General features: G+C 43.2%; 1 protein-coding gene across 1 annotated transcript in view; it reads right to left on the reverse strand.

Annotated features, from left to right (window-relative positions):
* Positions 1-234: 234 nt before the first annotated feature.
* LOC128649531 (hydroxysteroid 11-beta-dehydrogenase 1-like protein) overlaps positions 235-23253 on the reverse strand; it is a 156649-nt gene continuing 133630 nt past the window's right edge. Inside the window, exon 7 of the mRNA XM_053702866.1 lies at positions 235-1949. Within this exon, the coding sequence (XP_053558841.1) occupies positions 1775-1949 (175 nt within the window). The 3' untranslated portion in view covers positions 235-1774. The remainder of the gene's footprint in view (positions 1950-23253) is intronic.

A 23253-nucleotide genomic window follows, 5' to 3' on the forward strand; every position in this document is an offset into this window, starting at 1 on the left:
ATATACTTCCATTAGCAAAAATGCTCATAGTAAAAAGTATTACTATTTTTCAGCTGCATACGCACATATGCTGTGTGGGCGCCGTGCACCAGTATTCAAACACCACACCTTCTCAAAAAAAAAAGTTTAAGTATATTGCAAAAATGATTCTATTTAAAATTGAAATGCATTTCTATACATTTCAAATGAGACCTTTCTATCCCTTTAAGACAACCAATAAATTCCAACAATTGCTTTATTTTTGTATCAATTATTTATTTTAGATAGGGAACTAAGATAAAAGTGCTGTATTATTTATGGAATGTTGGATGAAAAAAATCCTTCTTCAGGTTCAGTCCATAATGAGATTTTGTTTTTTTTTGTATTCCAGTCCATTAGATAAGCTATGTAAAGTGATTGACATAAGTATATTTAGTATTTTGTGCATATTGAGTAAAAATTACATTAGTTGTTTTGGGGTAAATAGTGAGCAAGCTGGTCAGTACCTGAATAACCAGAGTGAGGGCCGACTTGCTAACACATGGAGGCCTCAGATCAATATTTTAGAAGCTCTAAGGGTTGTATATTCATTTATGGATATTAAACACATAAATAATATATTTTCTAAAAATGTCTACTGCCACAGGGCCAGATTTAAGTAATGTCACAGAGTAACCTTTATCTGCTGTTTTCCTTTCGGAGGGCTCAAAGAACATAAGTCCTCAAAGAACACACATTTAGTTCCACTTTTTTAGTGGGGCCACAAAACTATGGCACAAATTCTCAATTCTACTTTTTCACTGGGGACGCAAAAACTAGTGCAGAGGGCCACAAGACTCATGTGACTGATCCCTGGTCTAGACACTGAAATAAATACACTGTATTAAATGTAATTAACTTATTTATTAATATTTTCCCCTTGAAGGGTTAATGGCAATGATCTTACATGACTGTCTACTGTTAAATCTAGTTACGCGACCCTGGCGCTCCCAAAACGTTGCTACCTTCTTTCATCTCTACTGTCAAATCTGTCACTCATTTAGAAATTACTGTGTGTCCTATAGTTATTTCAGTGGTTTCCAATGTTTTTTAATTGGAGGAGGGATAACAGTGATGAACTTTTCAAACTCATGTTTCATTAGACATTACAAAAAGGTAACAAAAACAAGGAAGCCTTACACAATGAACCTTCTACGACTGGCTGTTTATGCTCAAGGGACAATATTCTAACCAATAAGGAATTTGCTCACCCTTTGTCCGACTCCTAATTCTATGAAACCTTCAGTTAGGTTTGTGGCACCCCAGTTTGGAACCTCTAGGTTACTGTGTAGTTATTGAGTAATATTGTGCTTGCCTTATTTTTCCTTTGTAGAGGATGATGCCTTTAGACATTCCAGGGTGCTTGTGATATCCAGTTATATTACTCTTGACGATTTCTTTCCGAACTGATTTGATGTGTTTGCACAATTATACCAAGTATGTAAATAGTGAACATTCAAGAAAAATACATATAAAGGAGTATATATGTAAACATGTCAAATTTCCACTTGCCACCTATTAAAAATAATCTCATTATGGTGCACATGGAGGAAAGATGCAGAAGTTCAGAGAAAAATATTTTTCAGCTTTCTACACAACACCTCTTAGATTTATCTGGTCATCATAAACATTTTCAAATACTCTAAAGTCTTTATCCATTCAACAGCTGGACATTCTTCAGTTTGTTGGCTGGAGGTGACCAGGAACTGAGGTGTGCGGAGTAGTTTCAGGCAGGTGCACCATGATCCTGAGGTTTTTAGTGGTGCATATATTGGATGACCCAGTCTCTGGATTCTGGGAACCAGTCACGGAAGAAACAGGCATATCGTACGTACCAGGGGTAGTATGTCTCCCGCAGCCGAACTGCACCTGCTGAAACCACAGCAAGAGCAGCATCTTGGGCAGGATATGCAGTCATTGAGATCTTATCTCTGGGGAGCAAATGAAATAAACAAAAATATATCATCATAATAGAGAGAAAAAAAAAGTCAGTTATCTCACTGGCTTCTGAGCTCAACTCAAATTCATCCAAATAAGTTTTAAAACACCTTAATGTATTACAATTTTCTAGCCAGTTAAAAGAGTCAATAATGCACCCGTGCACCTGTTTGTAAGGTAGCACTTCTGTGATACATTCTATAAATATGCTATAAAGGAGGAAAACTGAATACTATTTGTGGAAGTGAAAGCTAGTGAATATGTATACAGGTAGATCAGTACAAGCATACCTTAACGATACATAATGGAAAGGGCACTGCATTTAGAAATTTAGAACAAAGCAATGAAAATAAATGCAAACAAAAACCCTGATACAGCAAAATGCAGCATTTCAGATGCAGTGAAAATATTGAGAGATAAATATATGAGAGAGAAACTAATTTATTTATGTATTTATTTAGATCTGAGATATATATATATATATATATATATATATATATATATATACATACAGTTGTATCCAAAAGTTTAGGCACCCCTGACAATTTCCATGAGCTTTGTTTATAAATAATTGGGTGTTTGGATCAGCAATTTCATTTTGATCTATCAAATAACTAAAGGACACAGTAATATTTCAGTAGTGAAATAAGGTTTATTGGATTAACAGAAAATGTGCAATATGCATCAAAACGAAATTAGACAGGGTCATACATTTGGGCACCCTTGCCATTTTGTTGATTTGAATACCTGTAACTACCTAGCACTGATTAATTGGAACACATAATTGGTTTGGTGAGCCCATTAAGCCTTGAACTTCATAGACAGGTGCATCCAATCATGAGAAAATGTATTTAAGGTGGCCAATTGCAAGTTGCTGTTCTCTTTGACTCTCCTCTGAAGAGTGGCAACATGGGGGCCTCAAAACAACTCTCAAATGACCTGAACATAAAGATTGTCCAACATTATGGTTTAGGGGAAGGCTACAAAAAGCTATAGCAGAGATTTAAGCTGTCAGTGTCCACTGTGAGGACATGGAAGACCACAGGTACAGTTCTTGTTAAGGCCAGAAGTGGCAGGCCAAGTAAAATATCGGAGAGGAAAAGGAAAAGGATGGTGAGAACGGTCAAAAACAGCCCACAGACCACTTCCAAAGACCTACAACATCATCTTGCTGCAGATGGTGTCACTGTGCATCGTTCAAAAATTCAGCACACTTTGTACAAGGAGAACTGTATGGGAGAGTGATGCGGAAGAAGCCTTTTCTGCACACACGCCACAAACAGAGTCGCTTGAGGTATGCAAACGCACATTTGGACAAGCCAGCTTCATTTTGGAAGAAGGTGCTGTGGACCGATGAAACAAAGATTGAGTTATTTGGTCAAAACAAGGGGTGTTATGCATAGCGGCAAAAGAACACAGCATTCCAAGACAAACACTTGCTACCCACAGTAAAATTTGGCTCCATCATGCTGTGGAGCTGTGTGGCCAGTGCCGGTACTGGGAATCTTGTTAAAGTTGAGGGTTGCATAGATTCCACTCAATATCAGCAGATACTTGAGAATAATGTTGAGGAATCAGTCACAAGGTTGAAGTTATGCCGGGGCTGGATATTTCAACAAGACAACGACACAAAACAATGCTCAAAATCTACTCTGGCATTTATGCAGAGGAACAAGTACAATGTTCTGGAATGGCCATCCCAGTCCTGAGACCTGGATATCATTGAAAATCTGAGTGGTGATTTGAAGCGGGCTGTCCATGCAGGCAACCATCAAACCTAACTGAACTGGAGATGTTTTGCAAGGAGGAATAGTCCAAAATACCTTCATCCAGAATCCAGACACTCATTACAGGCTATAGGAAGTGTCTGGAGGCTGTTATTTCTGCTAAAGGAGGCTCTACTAAATATGGATGCAATATTTCTGTTGGGGTGACTTCCCCTAAACCATAATGTTGAACAATCTTTGTTTTCAGGTCATTTGAGAGTTGTTTTGAGGCCCCCATGTTGCCACTCTTGGATGCACCTGTCTATGAAGTTCAAGGCTTAATGGGCTCACCAAACCAATTGTGTGTTCCAATTAATCAGTGCTAGGTAGTTACAGGTATTCAAATCAACAAAATGACAAGGGTGCCCAAATTTATGCACCTGTCTAATTTCATTTTGATGCATATTGCGCATTTTCTGTTAATCCAATAAAATTCATTTCACTACTGAAATATTTCTGTGTCCTTTAGTTATTTGACAGATCAAAATGAAATTGCTGATGCAAACACCCAATTATTTATAAATAAAGATCATGGAAATTGTCAGGGGTGCCTAAACTTTTGGATACAATGGTATGTATGTATATATATATATATATATCAGATCTAAATAAATACATAAATAAATTAGTTTCTCTCTCATTTATTTATCTCTCAGTATATATATATATATATATATATATATATATATATATATATATATATATATATATATATATATATATATATAAATAAAATAAAGGGTCACTATTGCTCAGAAAGAAGGATTTATGGAAAGAATCAGATATGTTGAGGAGATTAGTGCAGGTAGAGTGACTAAACATATAGGAGCGTACAAATTTGGAATGAAAAGTGAATGGGACATAAAAGTACATAAAACGCTGTAAATGTAATATGAGCATTTCATTATTACCCTATTGCTAGCATATAACTATGGGCCTGATTCTCAAAAAGTCACCGGCATGCAGAGAAACCATCAGCTTATTATATTGTAAAGTAAGTGCTTCTCCTTCACACAAAGGGCCAGAGTAAAAGTGTCACGCTAATGATAGCATGGGTTGAGATAAGTTATATAGGTAGACTGCACTAACATTAGTGTGCTGCTTGATGCTACAAGTCAAGGGGAAATCCCATTTATCAGAAAAGAGAGAGTAGCCGACATCGCTCTAGAGCACTGGTTTTCAAACCTGTCCTTAGAACTCCCCAACAGGTCAGATTTTTGGGATTACCTTGGGTACGATCAGGTAAAATAACCATATTTACTAATCAGCTGATTTTTTCACCTGTGCTCCAGTTCAGGCATCCTCAAAATCTGGACTGTTAGGGAGGCCTGAAGACAGGCTTGAAAACTAATAAAGTATTACACTTATATATACACGTTTTATAAAAAATGATCACATTGTTAAAAAAGGGTTTAAAAGAGTTAAAAAGGGATATGGTATATGGCAAAGTGTTTTCCAGCCCACTTTGGTCCTTTCAGGAAGAATCTTCTCACTGAAGTACACAAATAAAGCAACGTTTTGGGCTACATGCAGCCCATAATCATGTTTATGATTATGGGCTAGCCCAAATGTCGCTCTGTTTGTGTACTCCCCAATAAAGCAGGCCCAGTTGGGGTACTTTTAAGTGAGTGGTGCTTTATTGAAGTTTGCAATCAGTTGATCAGAGAAACCCCTTTGAGACAATGTTAAATGTTCAATCACCATGCTATCAAATTTTAGAGATTTAAGGTCTTGATAAAAGAGGGGATCTTCAGTGAGAAGATTCTTCCTGAAAGGACCAAAGTGGGCTGGAAATCATTAGAAATAGATCCATGTACCAAGTCCTCTGAGGCCATGCCGGAGCAATCAAGATTACAGATGCTTGTTCCGGTTTGATTCTGGCTTTCTCTCTGGATACCAACACAAATGTAGGAACAATGTAAATTAGATTGAATGACCAAGGAATCACTAAGGCATCTATGAAAGTCATCTTGCACAATATCTATTTCTGGCTTACCCCAATGTGTTACAATCTGGTTTAAATACCTCCTGCTTCAGTCACCATTTGCTGGGGTCAAGGTACTGACAGCTTAGAAAGTCTGCTTCCCAGTTGTCTACACCCTGGATGTGGATTGCTGAAATCGTGCAATACTAGCGTTCTGCCCAAGTTAGAATATGGGCTAGCTCTCTCATCGCTAAACACTTCAAATTCTACCATGGTGATTGATAAAAGCCACAGCAGTGACATTGTCTAGTTGAAACCTTAAGAAACGATTTCAGTCTTAAAGGGACAGTATACTATAAAATTGTTTTTCCCTTAATGTGTTTTAAATTGCTTTTTTTTACCAGCTGCAGACTATAAAATGCATGAGATTTGCTTTTTTTTTTTTTTTTTGTGTATATGAATTAGCTGATTTTGTGTTTTGAAGCCACAGCCTAATAAAATGGGTTGAGCTTGTAGGTATAATCAGATCTCATTTCTTTATCACATTGTGTACATATTCCTGCTTCTTTATCTTATATCTGTCCATAAACCAATCACCAATTCTTGGAGAGAACAATGGAAAAACATAAATTATGCTTACCTGATAAATTTTATTTCCATCGTGGGGAGGAGAGTCCATGGCTTCATGCATTACTTTTGGGAATTAAGAACCTGGCCACTAGGAGGAGGCAAAGACACCCCAGCCAAAGGCTTAAATACCTCCCCCACTCCCCTCATCCCCCAGTCATTTTGCTGAGGAAACAAGGAACAGTAGGAGAAATATCGGGGTATAAATGGTGCCAGAAGATAAATTAAATTTAGGTCTGCCTACCAGAGTTACGGGCGGGAGGCGTGGACTTTCCTCCCCACGATGGAAATAAAATTATCAGGTAAGCATAATTTATGTTTTCCATCTAAAGGGGAAGAGAGTCCACGGCTTCATTCATTACTTTTGGGAAACATATACCCAAGCTTTAGAGGACACTGAATGAAACCAGGAAATTAAAAAGGCGGACCCTAATCTGAGGGCACCAAAGCCTGTAAAACCTTTCTCCCAGGCAGCTTCTGTAGAAGCAAAAACGTCAAATTTGTAAAACTTTGTAAAAGTGTGTAAGGAGGACCAGGTAGCCGCCTTACAAATCTGCTCCATAGAGGCCTCATTCTTGAAGGCCCAAGACGAAGCCACAGCTCTAGTTGAATGAGCTGTGATCCTCTGAGGAGGCTTATGTCCCGCTGTCTCATAGGCAAAGCGAATCAAACTCCTCAACCAAAAGGACAAAGAAGTAAAAGAGGCCCTCTGCCCCTTGCGCTTCCCGGAATACACCACAAAAAGAGATGTAGACTGTCTAATATCCTTAGAACTTCAAGACACGAACCACATCCAGATTATGAAGTAACCTCTCCTTAGAAGATGAAGGGTTAGGACACAAAGAAGGAACAATTATTTCCTAATTGATGTTATGGTTAGACACCACCTTGGGAAGAAACCCCAAACCGGTGCGAAGAACAGCCTTATCCGCATGAAAAACCAGGTAAGGAGGCTCAAATTGCAAGGCAGCGAGGTCAGATACTCTGCGTGCCGATGCAATAGCCAACAGGAAAAGAACCTTCTAGGACAGAATCTTAATGTCAATGGAATGCATAGGCTCAAACAGAACCCTCTGCAATACCTTAAAGGACCAGTCAACACAGTAGATTTGCATAATCAACAAATGCAAGATAACAAGACAATGCATTAGCACTTAGTCTGAACTTCAAATTATTAGTAGATTTTTTTTCTGACAATTTTAAAATCACAAATGCATACACGTACCAATCACAAATGCATACACGTACCATGTGACAGCCATCAGCCATTCACAAATGCATACACACTTATTCTTGCACATGCTCAGTAGGAGCTGGTGACTCAAAAAGTTTAAATATAAAAAGACTGTGCACATTTTGTTAATTGAAGTAACTTGGAAAGTTGTTTAAAATGGCATGCTCAATCTGAATAATTAAGACAGGCCTGATTCTAGACAGAGCCTGAACAAAGGATTGAATGTAAGGAAGGTCAGCGAGTATCCTGTGCAACAAGACTGATAATGCCGAAATCTGTTTCTTTAAGGAACTAGCGACAAGACCCTTCTCCAAACCCCCCTAGAGAAAGGACAGAATCCTGGATATCTTCACTTTGTGCCAAGGATATCCATGCTTCTCACACCAGGACAAGTAAGTCCTCCACACCTTATGGAAGATGCAACGAATGACTGGCTTCCTTGCCTGAACTAGAGTGTCAATCACACTTTCAGAAAAACCTCTCTTGGCTAAGACTAAGCATTCAATCTCCACGCAGTAAGCCTCAGAGAATAGAGATTTTGATGTTGAAAGGGACCCTGTTCCAGTAGATCCCTGTGACAGGGTAACCTCCATGGCGGAGAGGATGACATCCCCACCAGATCCGCAAGCCACATCCTCCGCGGCCACGCTGGAGCAATCAGGATTCCCGAAGCTCGCTCCTGTTTGATGAATGCCACTACACGAGGTAGAAGTGGTAACGGTGGAAAAATGTAAGCTAGGCTGAATCCCAAAGGCACGGCTAAGGCATCTATCAGCTATGCCTGGGGATCCCTCGATCTCGACTCGTATCGGGTAGCTTGCAATTGAGTCTGGACGCCATGAGATCCATCTCCGGCGTTCCCCATCTGAAACAAATCTCCTCAGAAGAGACCAAATCTCTGAAGAGACCATTACTCCGGATGGAAGGATTGCCTGCTGAGAAAGCCCGCAAACCCAGTTGTCCACACCTGGAATGTGGATTGCTGAAAGGGAGCAGCTGTGGGACTCCGCCCACTCCAAAATCCGAAACACCTCCCTCATTGCTAGGGAGCTCCTTATACCCCCCTGATGGTTGATGTAGGCCACCGAGGTAATGTTGTTGGTCTGGAATCTGATTAAGCTGAACGAACCCAGAAGAGGCCAAAGTAAATTGCCCAAAGTTCCAGAATATTTATCGGAAGGAGAGACTCCTCCCGAGTCCATTTTCCTTGTGCCATCCTGGCACCCCAAACAGCTCCCCATCCTGCGAGACTCATGGTCACAATCTCCCAGGATGGTCTCAAGAAGGATGTCCCCAGGGACAGATGCTCCGGATGGACCCACCAAAAGAGGGAGTCCCTGGTCTGAGCATCCATGGATATCCGCTGAGATAGATCTGAATGATCTGAATGATCGCCGTTCCACTGTCTTAACATGCACAATTGAAAAGGTCTGAGATGGAACCTGGCGAAAGGTATGATGTCTATGCTGGAGACCATAAGCCCGATCATCTCCATACACTGAGCCATCAAAGGGCTGGAGGAGGACTGAAGGGCAAGACAGGTGGACGCAATCTTCCTGCGTTGTTGATCTGTAAGAAATATTTTCATGGCCATAGGAATTCCACACTGTTGCTCGGAACCAGGGAACTCTTTCCTGAGTTGATCTTCCAACCGTGAGAATGGAGCAAGAAAAGAAGAGCCCTCGAATGATCCTCTGCGAGGCTGAACAACGGCACCTGGACTAGGATGTCGTCCAAATAGGGCGCCACAGAAATGCCCCTGGATCTGGCCACTGCAAGTAGCGCCCCCAGAACCTTCGTGAAGACTCTCGGGCCATCACCAGACCGAAGGGAAGGGCCACAAACTGGAAGTGTTGGTCCAGAAACGCAAATCTTAGAAACTTTAATTGGTCCCTGTGAATTGGAACATGAAGGTAAGCATCCTTCAAGTGTATTGTTGTCATGAACTGCCCCTCTTGAACTAGGGGCAGAATAGATCTGATTGTTTCAATTTTGAACGATGGAACAGCCAGAAACTTGTTTAAACACTTTAGGTCCAGAATCGGGTGGAACGTGCCCTCCTTTGGATCCACAAAAAGATTTGAATAGTATCCTAGATCCCTTTCTGTTTGGGGTACTGGTACAATAACACCTAGAGAGGAGAGATCCCTCACACATTCTAGAAAGGCCTCTCTCTTTTCCAGTCTTGAAGACAGGTTTGACAGGAGGAATCTGCCCCTGGGCGGATGGGACCTGAATCCTATCCTGTAACCCTGGGCGACAACCTCCAGAACCAAAGGGTTCTGAATGTCCATGGAACCAGGCTTCGGAGAAGAGAGACAATCTCCCCCAACTTGGTCCGGAGACCGGTCGGGGATCGCCCCTTCATGACAATTTTGTCTTGGCGGGCTTCGTGTTCTGCTTGGACTTGTTCCAAGACTGAGCAGGCTTCCAAGTTCCCTTGGACTGATTCGCCTTCGCGGCTGGCTGCTGGCACTGAGCCTTGTCTGCACGAAAAGGGCCGAAAAGTAGATCCTTTAGGCTTAGCCTTCTTATCTTGCGGTAGGAAAGCTCCCTTGCCTCCCGTAACCGTGGATATGATTGAATCCAATCCTGGACCGAACAAAATCTTTCCTTGAAAAGGCAGAGACAACAGACTTTAGCCACAGAGCCCAGCAAGGTAAAACGGAGAATCCGGAAACCTTTGCGTTCAGGCGAATAATTTGCATATTGGCATCACAAATGAAAGCATTGGCGACCCTCAACGCCTTAATCTTATCCTGTATCTTGTCGATGGAAGTCTCCCTTTCGACCATATCACACAGGGATTCACACCAGTATGTCGCAGCTCCGGAAACCGCGGCTGCAGCTGCTTCCGATTGAAAAACAAACCCCATGTGCTGAAACATTTTCCTCAACATGTTTTCCAACTTTTTATCCATGGACTCTTTAAACCACAAACTATCCTTGAGAAGAATAGTTTTCCGCTTTGCGAGCGTGGAAAACAGAATTTATGCTTACCTGATAAATTACTTTCTCTTACGGTGTATCCAGTCCACGGATTCATCCTTACTTGTGGGATATTCTCAATCCCTACAGGAAGTGGCAAAAAGAGCACACAGCAGAGCTGTCCATATAGCTCCCCTCAGGCTCCGCCCCCCCAGTCATTCGACCGACGGTTAGGAGAAAAAGGAGAAACTATAGGGTGCAGTGGTGACTGTAGTGTTACAAAATAAATTTGAACCTGACTTAATTGCGAGGGCGGGCCGTGGACTGGATAAACCGTAAGAGAAAGTAATTTATCAGGTAAGCATAAATTCTGTTTTCTCTTACATGGTGTATCCAGTCCACGGATTCATCCTTACCAATACCAAAGCTTTAGGACACGGATGAAGGGAGGGTACAAGTCAGGTAACCTAAACGGAAGGCACCACTGCTTGCAAGACCTTTCTCCCAAAAATAGCCTCCGAAGAAGCAAAAGTATCGAATTTGTAAAATTTGGCAAATGTATGCAGTGAAGACCAAGTCGCTGCCTTACAAATCTGTTCCACAGAAGCCTCATTCTTGAAAGCCCATGTGGAAGCCACAGCTCTAGTGGAATGAGCTGTAACTCGTTCAGGAGGCTGCTGTCCAGCAGTCTCATAAGCCAATCGGATGATGCTTTTCAGCCAGAAGGAAAGAGAGGTAGCAGTCGCTTTCTGACCTCTCCTCTTACCAGAATAGACAACAAACAAGGATGATGTTTGTCTGAAATCTTTAGTTGCCTTTAAATAGAATTTTAAAGCACAAACCACATCAAGATTGTGTAACAGTCGTTCCTTCTTAGAAACTGGATTAGGACACAGAGAAGCAACAATAATTTCCTGGTTAATATTCTTATTAGAAACCACTTTTGGAAGGAAACCAGGTTTGGTACGCAAAACAACCTTATCTGCATGGAACACCAGATAGGGTGAATTACACTGCAAAGCAGACAATTCAGAAACTCTTCGAGCAGAAGAAATAGCTACCAAAAACAAAACTTTCCAAGATAATAACTTAATATCTATGGAATGCAAAGGTTCGAACGGAACCCCTTGAAGAACTGAAAGAACTAAATTTAGACTCCATGGAGGAGCCACAGGTTTGTAGACAGGCTTGATTCTAACTAGGGCCTGTGCAAACGCCTGAACGTCTGGTACAGCTGCCAGACGCTTGTGTAACAGGATAGACAGAGCAGATATCTGTCCCTTTAAAGAACTAGCTGCCAAACCTTTCTCCAATCCTTCTTGGAGAAAAGACAATATCCTTGGAATCCTAATCTTACTCCACGAGTAACCCTTGGATTCACACCAACAAAGATATTTCCGCCATATCTTATGGTAAATTTTCCTGGTGACAGGCTTTTTGGCCTGGATCAGAGTATTTATAACTGATTCAGAGAACCCACGCTTAGCTAGAATTAAGCGTTCAATCTCCAAGAAGTCAGTTGCAGAGAAACTAGATTTGGATGCTTGAAAGGACCTTGTATTAGAAGATCCTGCCTCGATGGCAGTTTCCATGGTGGAACCGATGACATGTCCACTAGGTCTGCATACCAAGTCCTGCGTGGCCACGCAGGCGCGATCAGAATTACCGAAGCCTTCTCCTCTTTGATTCTGGCTACTAGCCGAGGGAGAAGAGGAAACGGTGGAAAGACATAAGCTAGACTGAATGACCAAGGCGCTACTAAAGCATCTATCAATGCCGCCTTGGGATCCCTGGACCTGGATCCGTAAAGGGGAAGTTTGGTGTTCTGACGGGACGCCATCAGATCCAATTCTGGAATGCCCCATAGCTGGGTCAGCTGAGCAAAAACCTCCGGGTGGAGTTCCCACTCCCCCGGATGGAAAGTCTGACGACTCAGAAAATCCGCCTCCCAGTTGTCTACTCCTGGGATGTAAATTGCAGATAGATGGCAGGAGTGATCCTCCGCCCATTTGATGATCTTGGTTACTTCCTTCATCGCTAGGGAACTCTTTGTTCCTCCCTGATGATTGATGTACGCTACAGTCGTGATGTTGTCCGACTGAAATCTGATGAATTTGGCCTCCGCTAGTTGAGGCCATGCCTGGAGCGCATTGAATATCGCTCTTAGTTCCAAAATGTTTATCGGGAGAAGAGATTCTTCCCAAGACCATAGACCCTGAGCTTTCAGGGAGTCCCAGACCGCACCCCAGCCTAACAGACTGGCATCGGTCGTGACAATGATCCACTCCGGTCTGCGGAAGCTCATTCCCTGAGACAACCACCAGAGAAGAGAGTCTCTGGTGTTCTGGTCCATTTGTATTTGAGGAGACAAATCTGCATAATCCCCATTCCACTGTTTGAGCATGCACAGTTGCAGTGGTCTTAGATGAATTTGGGCAAAAGGGACAACGTCCATTGCCGCAACCATTAATCCGAATACCTCCATGCACTGAGCCACAGAAGGCCGAGGAATGGAATGAAGAACTCGGCAAGTAGTTAAAAGCTTTGATTTCCTGATCTCTTCCTGATATTTTCATTTCTACCGAGTCTATTAGTGTTCCCAGGAAGGGAACCCTTGTGAGCGGGGACAGAGAACTCTTTTCTACGTTCACCTTCCACCCGTGAGACCTTAGAAAGGCCAGAACAATGTCCGTATGAGCCTTGGCTCTGTGAAAAGACGACGCCTGTATTAAGATGTCGACTAGGTAAGGTGCTACTGCAATGCCCCGCGGTCTTAGTACCGCTAGAAGGGACCCTAGCACCTTTGTGAAAATTCTGGGAGCGGTGGCAAACCCGAAAGGAAGGGCCACGAACTGGTAATGCGTGTCCAGAAAGGCGAACCTTAGGAACTGATGATGATCTTTGTGGATAGGAATATGTAGGTACACATCCTTTAGATCCACGGTAGTCATATATTGAGCTTCCTGGATCATCGGCAAGATTGTCCGAATGGTTTCCATTTTGAAAGATGGAACTCTGAGTAATTTGTTTAGAAGTTTTAGATCCAGGATTGGCCTGAAAGTTCCTTCCTTTTTGGGAACTACGAACAGGTTTGAGTAAAAGCCCAGTCCTTGTTCTGCAATTGGAACTGGGTGTATCACTCCCATCTTTAGAAGATCTTCTACACAGCGTAAGAATGCCTGTTTCTTTGTCTGGTCTGAAGACAAACGAGAAATGTGGAACCTTTCCCTTGGGGGAGAGTCCTTGAACTCTAGAAGATACCCCTGAGCAACAATTTCTAATGCCCAGGGATCTGGAACATCTCTTGCCCAAGCCTGAGCAAAGAGAGAGAGTCTGCCCCCTACTAGATCCGGTCCCGGATCGGGGGCTACCTCTTTATGCTGTCTTGGTAGCAGGCGCAGGCTTCTTGGCCTGTTTACCCTTATTCCAGCCCTGCAAGGGTTTCCAGGTTGCTTTGGGCTGTGAAGCGTTATCTTGCTTTGCGGCAGCAGAGGTTGCAGCAGGTCCGCTCCAGAAGTTGCGAAAGGAGCGAAAATTAGCCTTGTTTTTGGCCTTAAACGATCTATCCTGAGGGAGGGCATGGCCCTTCCCCCCAGTGATATCCGCAATAATTTCTTTCAACTCGGGACCAAAAAGGGTCTTCCCCTTGAAAGGAATGTTTAGTAACTTTGTTTTGGACGACACGTCAGCCGACCATGATTTGAGCCAAAGCGCTCTTCGCGCCATAATGGCAAAACCTGAATTTTTTGCCGCTAACTTAGCTAATTGGAAAGCGGCATCGGTGATAAAAGAATTAGCCAGCTTTAGAGCATGAATTCTATCCATGACCTCTTCATATGAATTCTCCCTCTGGAGCGACTCCTCCAGCGCCTCAAACCAAAAGGCCGCTGCAGTAGTTACAGGAATAATGCAGGCAATTGGTTGAAGAAGGAAACCTTGCTGAACAAACATTTTCTTCAGCAAACCTTCCAATTTTTTATCCATAGGGTCTTTGAAAGCACAACTGTCCTCTATTGGTATAGTTGTACGCTTAGCAAGTGTTGAAACTGCTCCCTCTACCTTAGGAACCGTCTGCCACGCGTCCCGCCAGGGGTCATTTATGGGGAACATTTTCTTAAAGATAGGGGGGGAACAAAAGGTACACCTGGTCTCTCCCACTCCCTAGTCACAATATCCGCCACCCTCTTCGGGATCGGAAACGCATCAGTATATACAGGGACCTCTAAAAACCTGTCCATTTTACACAATTTTTCTGGGACCACCATGGGGTCACAATCATCCAGCGTAGCTAAAAACTCCTTAAGCAGGACGCGGAGGTGTTCCAGCTTAAATTTAAACGCTAAGGAATCTGACTCTGCCCGCTGAGAAACTTTTCCTGTGTCAGAAATTTCTCCCTCAGACAGACCGTCCCTCACTGCCACTTCAGAGTGTTGTGAGGGTACTACAGATAAATCATCCAAAGCTTCTGATTGCTCATCCTCTGTTCTTAAAACTGAGCTATCGCGCTTCTTTGGAAAAACTGTCAGTTTGGATAAAAATGCTGCAAGGGAATTATCAATGACTGCTGCTAATTGTTGTAAGTTAATAGGGGCCAATGCGCTAGAGGTACTAGGCATCGCTTGCGCGGGCGTAACTGGTGTCGACACATGGGGAGAGGAAGGAGGACTATCCTCGTTACCTTCCGTTAAAGAATCATCTTGGGCTACATTTTTAAGTGTCACTGCATGGTCTTTAAAATGTTTAGATACCTTAGCACACTTTAAACACAAAAGCAATGGGGGTACCGCCATGGCTTTTAAACACATAGAACAGGGTCTATCTGAAGGCTCAGACATGTTTGACAGACTTAGACAGCACTCAAATACAGTAAAAAACACTTTTTGAAAAAACTTTACTGTGCCTTTAAATAATAAAAAGCACACACTTTTTTACCAAATCTCCAAAAAACATCCAATCTTTATGACATTTTTTACCACATGATCCTAATGCTTTGAAATCATTGCACACAAATTTTCAAGACAATTAACCCCTTATTGCCCAAACCGGAGCAAATTGAAGCAGGCTACCGATTTAACACACTACAGCACGGTGCCACAGTCTCTGCTGTGGCCCTACCTTCCTTGGGGATTACTTTTGGACGAAAATAAGCCTCCATGGAGTCCTCCTGCAATCTCTGGACTCTACATGTGAAGCTGCATGAAGCTGTCTTGCAAAAGAACTGCACAACTGAGGCGCGAAAATGAGGCCCCCTCCCTCTTCACTCCGGAGTTGTGGGGCCTTCCTGAGTCAAATTAGGTGTCTAACAATATGCCAGGCGTATTAAAACCCCAAAAAGTGTTCCAAACATAAAAAACACTTGTGCAAATATGAGATTATAGTAATAAAATAATAGATTTAGCCCATAACAGTGTCCACCAGTATTTAAGCCCTTTAACTAAGCCATCCTTCTATACTGAGTAAGAATATGGCTTACCTTCCTACATGGGGATTTCTGTCAGTCTTCTAGCATTACCAAGTCTTGTTAGAAAAAAAGTGACTGAGCATACCTTAAGCAGTTAAGCCTGCAAACTGTTCTCCCCAACTGAAGTTCTCCGGTACTCAACAGTCCTGTGTGGGAACAGCAATGGATTTTAGTTACAACATGCTAAAATCTTTTTCCTCTCTGCAGAAATCTTCATCACTTTCTGCCTCAGAGTAAATAGTACAAACCGGCACTATTTTAAAATAACAAACTCTTGACTGAAGAAATAAAAACTACAAATCTAACACCACATACTCTTTACCCTCCCGTGGAGATGCTACTTGTTAGAGCGGCAAAAAGAATGACTGGGGGGGCGGAGCCTGAGGGGAGTTATATGGACAGCTCTGCTGTGTGCTTTCTTTGCCACTTCCTGTAGGGATTGAGAATATCCCACAAGTAAGGATGAATCCGTGTACTGGATACACCATGTAAGAGAAATAGCACCATCCACCTTAGGGACAGTCCCCCACAGCTCAAGCTGAGAGTCCGGGACGGGGAATAGTTTCTTAAAGGAAGAAGAAGGGGAAAAAGAAGACACTAATCGCTCCCATTCATTCTTAATAATATTAGCCATCTTAACAGGAACCGGGAAGGTCTGAGGCACCACCCTGTCCTTGTATACCTTATCGAGCTTAGGAATCGAAGGTTCCTCTGGAAGCTTCGGTTCCGGAACCTCCAGAGTAGCAAGCACTTGCTTCAGCAAAAAGCGCAAATTTTCTATCCTAAACCTAAAGTCAGGCTCCTCCGCAGCCGGAGGAGGAGATGACACGGACTCTGACCCAGAAGGAGCCTCCTCCGAAGAATCGAAGTGGGCCTCGTCATCGTATAATGCCTCTGATATTTCCATAGGCGTAGACAACCCCTGAGCCGGGCCGCCATGATACGCCCTAAGCTTGCGCTTAGCAGAACGTGGTAAGGCATGGATCACTTTCGATACCGCCGTTTGCAGTTGATCCGCAAAATCTGACAGCCAACTAATCTCTCCCGTAGGAGTAATGGTTGGACCCTGGGGCGCTGCATGTTCACTCAGAGATGAAAGCAGGGAACGCACCTCACGGGACGGGGAACCCTCAGAAGTGGACGGCTTAATAGTACTAGACATCCCTTTATTCTTAGATGTCGCAACTTTATCGAGGCATGTGGAAAATAGTTGAGCAGGCTGATCTACAAAAACCTCCTCACAATAAACACAGGAATAAGACTTTGTTAAAGAGGGAGTACCCTCTAACGCGTCAGAGTCCTCCATAGATTGCGCTTTTATTATGGACTAGATTAACTTAATAAACAGGCACATTTATACCTCCAATGGCTGGGGCACTCACCACCTCCTATGACCCGGACTACACAAAACCGCTTTGTCTCCTGCGCCGCTCATCAATAGAGGAAGTGGAGACCACACCCGGTCACATGGGATGCCTCGCAGGACCGCCCCTGCACTAAGGAGAAAACGCACCAAAACCAGCCACGCAAATACTCCCGGAAGTCAACCTGAAAGTTCCACTATTGCCAGAGCCTCATCTCACACATAACGCAGCAATAACACAATAAACAATATCATGTATAACCCCCCCCCCTGTTCAATAATCCCCTTACCAGGAATATTAACCCTTGATTCCATAAGATAAAAGGCGCCACACTGTGACCCTGTCTTGTGTGTTATCATTATGTATAAAAAATGAAATGATCTTACCAGAATCTATGCCGTGGAATAGGAACACGGCCATTCAAGGGTGACAGGTAGAAGCATCGCACCTGACATGGACTAGAGTGTAAAAAGCAAGCAGCGAAACTCATCAACGTTGATTGCTTGTGGAGCTGTTAATATGAGTCAGGATGGTTTCACAGAAAGACTCTCCCTGCATCTCCGGACTTTCAACCAGGCTCTCACTGAGAGGCTGACAGGACTACTTAAAACTCCAGTCCCATTCTGAAGAGTACTACCCTCCATAAGAGACTACTCCGAATCTTCTGCACTTCTCTGCCATCCTCCTGTGACGAAAGGCAAAGATTGACTGGGGGATGAGGGGAGTGGGGGAGGTATTTAAGCCTTTGGCTGGGGTGTCTTTGCCTCATCCTGGTGGCTAGGTTCTTAATTCCCAAAAGTAATGAATGAAGCCGTGGACTCTCCTCCCCTTTAGATTGAAATTAACATTTTATTACCTTATCTCTTCTATAACCCACCGGGAGTGTACTTTATTCTACTGGTTGTGTTAACACAGCTTGGCCTTGAGGCCAAAATCTTGGATGGGTGGAGATACCACAGGCTAAATAAACTATTTCAAATGCCAATATAAGGGTAATGGAAATACTTGTAAACAATGTAATACACTCCAGCAGGTAAAGTGGATCATTGGGAACCAATTAAAGGGGAGAATTGTTTGGAGTAAACTGTCCCTTTAAGATGGGTCAGCTGTATATAGCTCTGAAAACAGCTTAGAGTTCAAGGATGGTAATAGGTAACTTTGTCTCCTGTAACCCTCACAGACTCCACCCCAACCCCAGGCTTGTGTCTGTGGTGATCACCACCGATGTTGGCCCAGAGAAAGGAGGCCCCCGAATAAGAAATTTGTAATTCTGCTACTATGTCAGGGACCGCCTTGTCTTGAAGTCTAGGATGATTTAAGACAGATCTTTGTAAACCTTGTTACACTGCTGCAACATTCTCAGCTGTAGAGGATGTAGGTGGAATCTTTTAAATGGTAAGAATTCTGAAGCTACTACCATGAGACCTAACACTTCCATGCATTGAAGGACGGAAGGAAGAGAAATGAGTTGGAGAAGAGCACAAGCCTTCTGCAACCTGAGCCTGCGTTGATCTATGAGAGAAATCTCATGGACACTAAATCTGTTATGAAAACCAGAAAATAAACCCTGGTCTGAGGAATTAAAGAACTCTTTGGAAGGTTGATTCTCCAACCGTGAATACAAAGGAACTAAAGAACTTTGCGTGTAGGCTTGATTGCCATTTGGAGAGAAGAAGCCTGTACCAGAAATTCAGTAATCCCAGAGTGGACATATTCTTTCAATTTAGATGACAGGTCAGAACAACTGCCTTGGGGATAACCCAGATCGGTTGTGAATCACTGACCACTCTGTTGTAGGGGAAGCACTGTATGACTCTGTCTAGAATGAGACATAGAAGGGCTTACATTTTCTGTGGATTTTACTTTTAGAAGGTCAGCATATTGTCCAGAGACATGAGCTGTACCAGTTTGCTCCACTATATACAGAAAATGAAGTAAGGATAAGCAAGTATCGAAAGATAGATAACAGCACAGAATACAGTATAAGAGGCACAAAAAGGATTAAGTCCCTTAGGGGGACACAGAAATAATGGCCCAATATAAAACTATAGTCCCTAGAAAGATTTCAGAAAAACTGGGTAGTGTTGCTTTAAACAGAATAAAATGCACTTCAAATACATTTGCAGATAATAAGGGGTTAAATAATACAAGTTTAGCAAAGCTCTGCATAAAAAAGTAAATTTATGCTTACCTGATAAATTAATTTCTTCTATAGTACGACGAGTCCACGGATTCATCCTTTACTTGTGGGATATTATCCTCCTGCTAACAGGAAGTGGCAAAGAGCACCACAGCAGAGCTGTCTATATAGCTCCTCCCTTAGCTCCACGCCCCAGTCATTCGACCAAAGGTACCGGAAGAAAAAGGAGAAACTAAAAGGTGCAGAGGTGACTGAAGTTTAAAATCAAAAAAATATAATCTGTCTTAAAATGACAGGGCGGGCCGTGGACTCGTCGTACCGTAGAAGAAATTAATTTATCAGGTAAGCATAAATTTACTTTTCTTCTATAAGGTACGACGAGTCCACGGATTCATCCTTTACTTGTGGGATACAATACCAAAGCTATAGGACACGGATGAACGGGAGAGACAAGACAGATGAGTAAACAGAAGGCACCACTGCTTGAAGAACTTTTCTCCCAAAAATAGCCCCCGAAGAAGCAAAAGTATCAAATTTGTAAAATTTGGAAAAGGTATGAAGTGAAGACCAAGTCGCAGCCTTACAAATCTGTTCAACAGAAGCATCATTTTTAAAAGCCCATGTGGAAGCCACCGCTCTAGTAGAGTGAGCTGTAATTCTTTCAGGAGGCTGCTGTCCAGCAGTCTCGTATGGCAAACGGATTATGCTTTTCAGCCAAAAAGAAAGAGAGGTAGCCGTAGCTTTTTGACCTCTACGCTTTCCAGAATAGACAACAAACAGAGAAGATGTTTGATGGAAATCTTTGGTCGCTTGCAAGTAAAACTTCAAAGCACCAACCACGTCCAAGTTGTGCAACAGACGCTCCTTCTTAGAGGAAGGATTAGGACACAGGGAAGGAACAACAATTTCCTGATTAATATTCTTATTAGTAACAACCTTAGGAAGGAATCCAGGTTTGGTACGCAAAACCACCTTATCAGAAGAGATAGCAACTAAAACTAGAACATTCCAAGATAGAAGCTTAATATCTATGGAATGCATAGGTTCAAACGGAACCCCTTGAAGAACTTTAAGAACTAAATTCAAACTCCATGGTGGAGCAACAGGTTTAAACACAGGCTTAATTCTAACTAAAGCCTGACAAAACGACTGACCGTCTGGATCATCTGCCAGACGCTTGTGCAGTAAAATTGACAAAGCAGATTTCTGTCCCTTTAGGGAACTAGCTGATAACCCCTTCTCCAATCCTTCTTGAAGAAAGGACAAAATCCTAGGAATCCTGATCTTACTCCATGAGTAGCCTTTGGATTCACACCAATAAAGATATTTATGCCATATCTTATGATAAATTTTCCTAGTGACAGGCTTTTGAGCCTGAATCAAGGTATCTATAACCGACTCAGAGAATCCCCGCTTGGATAAAATCAAGCGTTCAATCTCCAGGCAGTCAGCCGCAGAGAAACTAGATTTGGATGCTGGAACGGACCTTGAATGAGAAGGTCCTGTCTCAGTGGTAGTGTCCACCAGGTCTGCATACCAAGTCCTGCGTGGCCATGCAGGTGCTATCAAAATCACTGAAGCTCTCTCCTGTTTGATTCTGGCAATCAGACGAGGGAGGAGAGGAAATGGTGGAAACACATAAGCCAGGTTGAACGACCAAGGTACTGCTAGAGCATCTATCAGTACTGCTTGAGGATCCCTTGATCTGGACCCGTAACAAGGAGGTTTGGCGTTCTGACGAGACGCCATCAGATCCAATTCTGGTGTGCCCCATTGATGAATCAATTGTGCAAACACCTCAGGATGGAGTTCCCACTCCCCCGGATGAAAAGTCTGACGACTTAGAAAATCCGCTTCCCAGTTCTCCGCTCCTGGGATATAGATTGCTGATAGATGGCAAGAGTGAGTCTCTGCCCATCGAATTATTTTGGTAACCTCTATCATCGCTAGAGAACTCTTTGTTCCCCCCTGATGATTGATATATGCTACAGTCGTGATATTGTCCGACTGGAATCTTATGAATCTGGCAGAAGCCAGCTGAGGCCACGCCTGAAGCGCGTTGAATATCGCTCTCAGTTCTAGAATATTTATCGGGAGGAGAGCCTCCTCCTGAGTCCACACACCCTGTGCTTTCAGGGAATTCCAGACTGCACCCCAGCCCAATAGGCTGGAGTCCGTCATCACTATGACCCATGCTGGCCTGCGGAAACACATTCCCTGGGACAGATGATCCTGTGACAACCACCAAAGAAGAGAGTCTCTGGTCTCTTGATCCAGATTTATCTGAGGAGATAAATTTGCATAATCCCCATTCCACTGTTTGAGCATGCATAGTTGCAGTGGTCTGAGATGCAAGCGAGCAAACGGAACTATGTCCATTGCCGCTACCATTAGTCCGATTACCTCCATACACTGAGCCACTGACGGCCGAGGAATGGAATGAAGAGCTCGGCAGGTGGTTAAAATCTTTGATTTCCTGACCTCCCAGGAATGGAACTCCCAGGAATGGAACTCTTGTGAGAGGGATAAGTGAACTCTTTTTTACATTCACCTTCCACCTGTGAGATCTTAGAAAAGCCAACACGATGTCCGTGTGAGATTTGGCTATTTGGTAAGTTGATGCCTAAATTAAGATATCGTCCAGATAAGGCGCCACTGCTATGCCCCGCGGCCTTAGAACTGCCAAAAGGGACCCTAGCACCTTTGTGAAAATTCTGGGAGCTGTGGCCAACCCGAAGGGAAGAGCCACAAACTGGTAATGCTTGTCCAGAAAGGCGAACCTGAGAAACTGATGATGATCTTTGTGGATAGGGATGTGCAGATACGCATCCTTTAAATCCACGGTGGTCATATATTGACCCTCCTTGATCATTGGTAAAATAGTCCGAATGGTCTCCATCTTGAAGGATGGGACTCTGAGGAATTTGTTTAGGATCTTGAGATCTAAAATTGGTCTGAAGGTTCCCTCTTTTTTGGGAACCACAAACAGATTGGAGTAAAACCCCTGCCCCTGTTCTGTTTTTGGAACTGGGCAGATTACTCCCATGGTATATAGGTCTTCTACACAGCGTAAGAACGCCTCTCTTTTTCTCTGGTTTACAGACAATCGAGAAAGATGAAATCTCCCCCTTGGGGGAGAATCTTTGAAGTCTAGAAGATACCCCTGGGTCACAATTTCTAAAGCCCAGGAGTCCTGAAGTCTCTTGCCCAAGCCTGAGCAAAGAGAGAAAGTCTGCCCCAAACTAGATCCGGTCCCGGATCGGGGGCTGCCCCTTCATGCTGTCTTGGTAGCAGCAGCAGGCTTCTTGGCCTGTTTACCTTTGTTCCAAGTCTGGTTAGGTCTCCAGACTGACTTGGATAGAGCAAAATTCCCCTCCTGCTTTGCAGCAGGGGAGGAGGAAGAGGGACCACCTTTGAAGTTTCGAAAGGAACGAAAATTATTTTGTTTGGTCCTCATCTTATTTGTCTTATCCTGAGGAAGGGCATGGCCTTTTGCTCCAGTGATGTCTGAAATGATCTCTTTCAGTTCAGGCACGAATAGGGTCTTACCCTTGAAAGGGATGGCTAAAAGCTTAGATTTGGATGACACGTCAGCCGACCAGGACTTAAGCCATAACGCTCTCTGCGCTAAAATGGCAAAACCTGAATTCTTTGCCGCTAATTTAGCCAGTTGAAAAGCGGGCATCTGTAATGAAAGAATTAGCTAGCTTGAGAGCCCTAATTCTATCCAGAATATCATCTAATGGGGTCTCAACCTGAAGAGCCTCTTCTAGAGCCTCGAACCAAAAAGCAGCTGCAGTAGTTACAGGAACAATGCACGCTATAGGTTGCAGAAGAAAACCCTGATGAATAA

This window comes from Bombina bombina, chromosome 2 (assembly GCF_027579735.1).
Source record: "Bombina bombina isolate aBomBom1 chromosome 2, aBomBom1.pri, whole genome shotgun sequence".
NCBI classification, from domain to species: domain Eukaryota; kingdom Metazoa; phylum Chordata; class Amphibia; order Anura; family Bombinatoridae; genus Bombina; species Bombina bombina.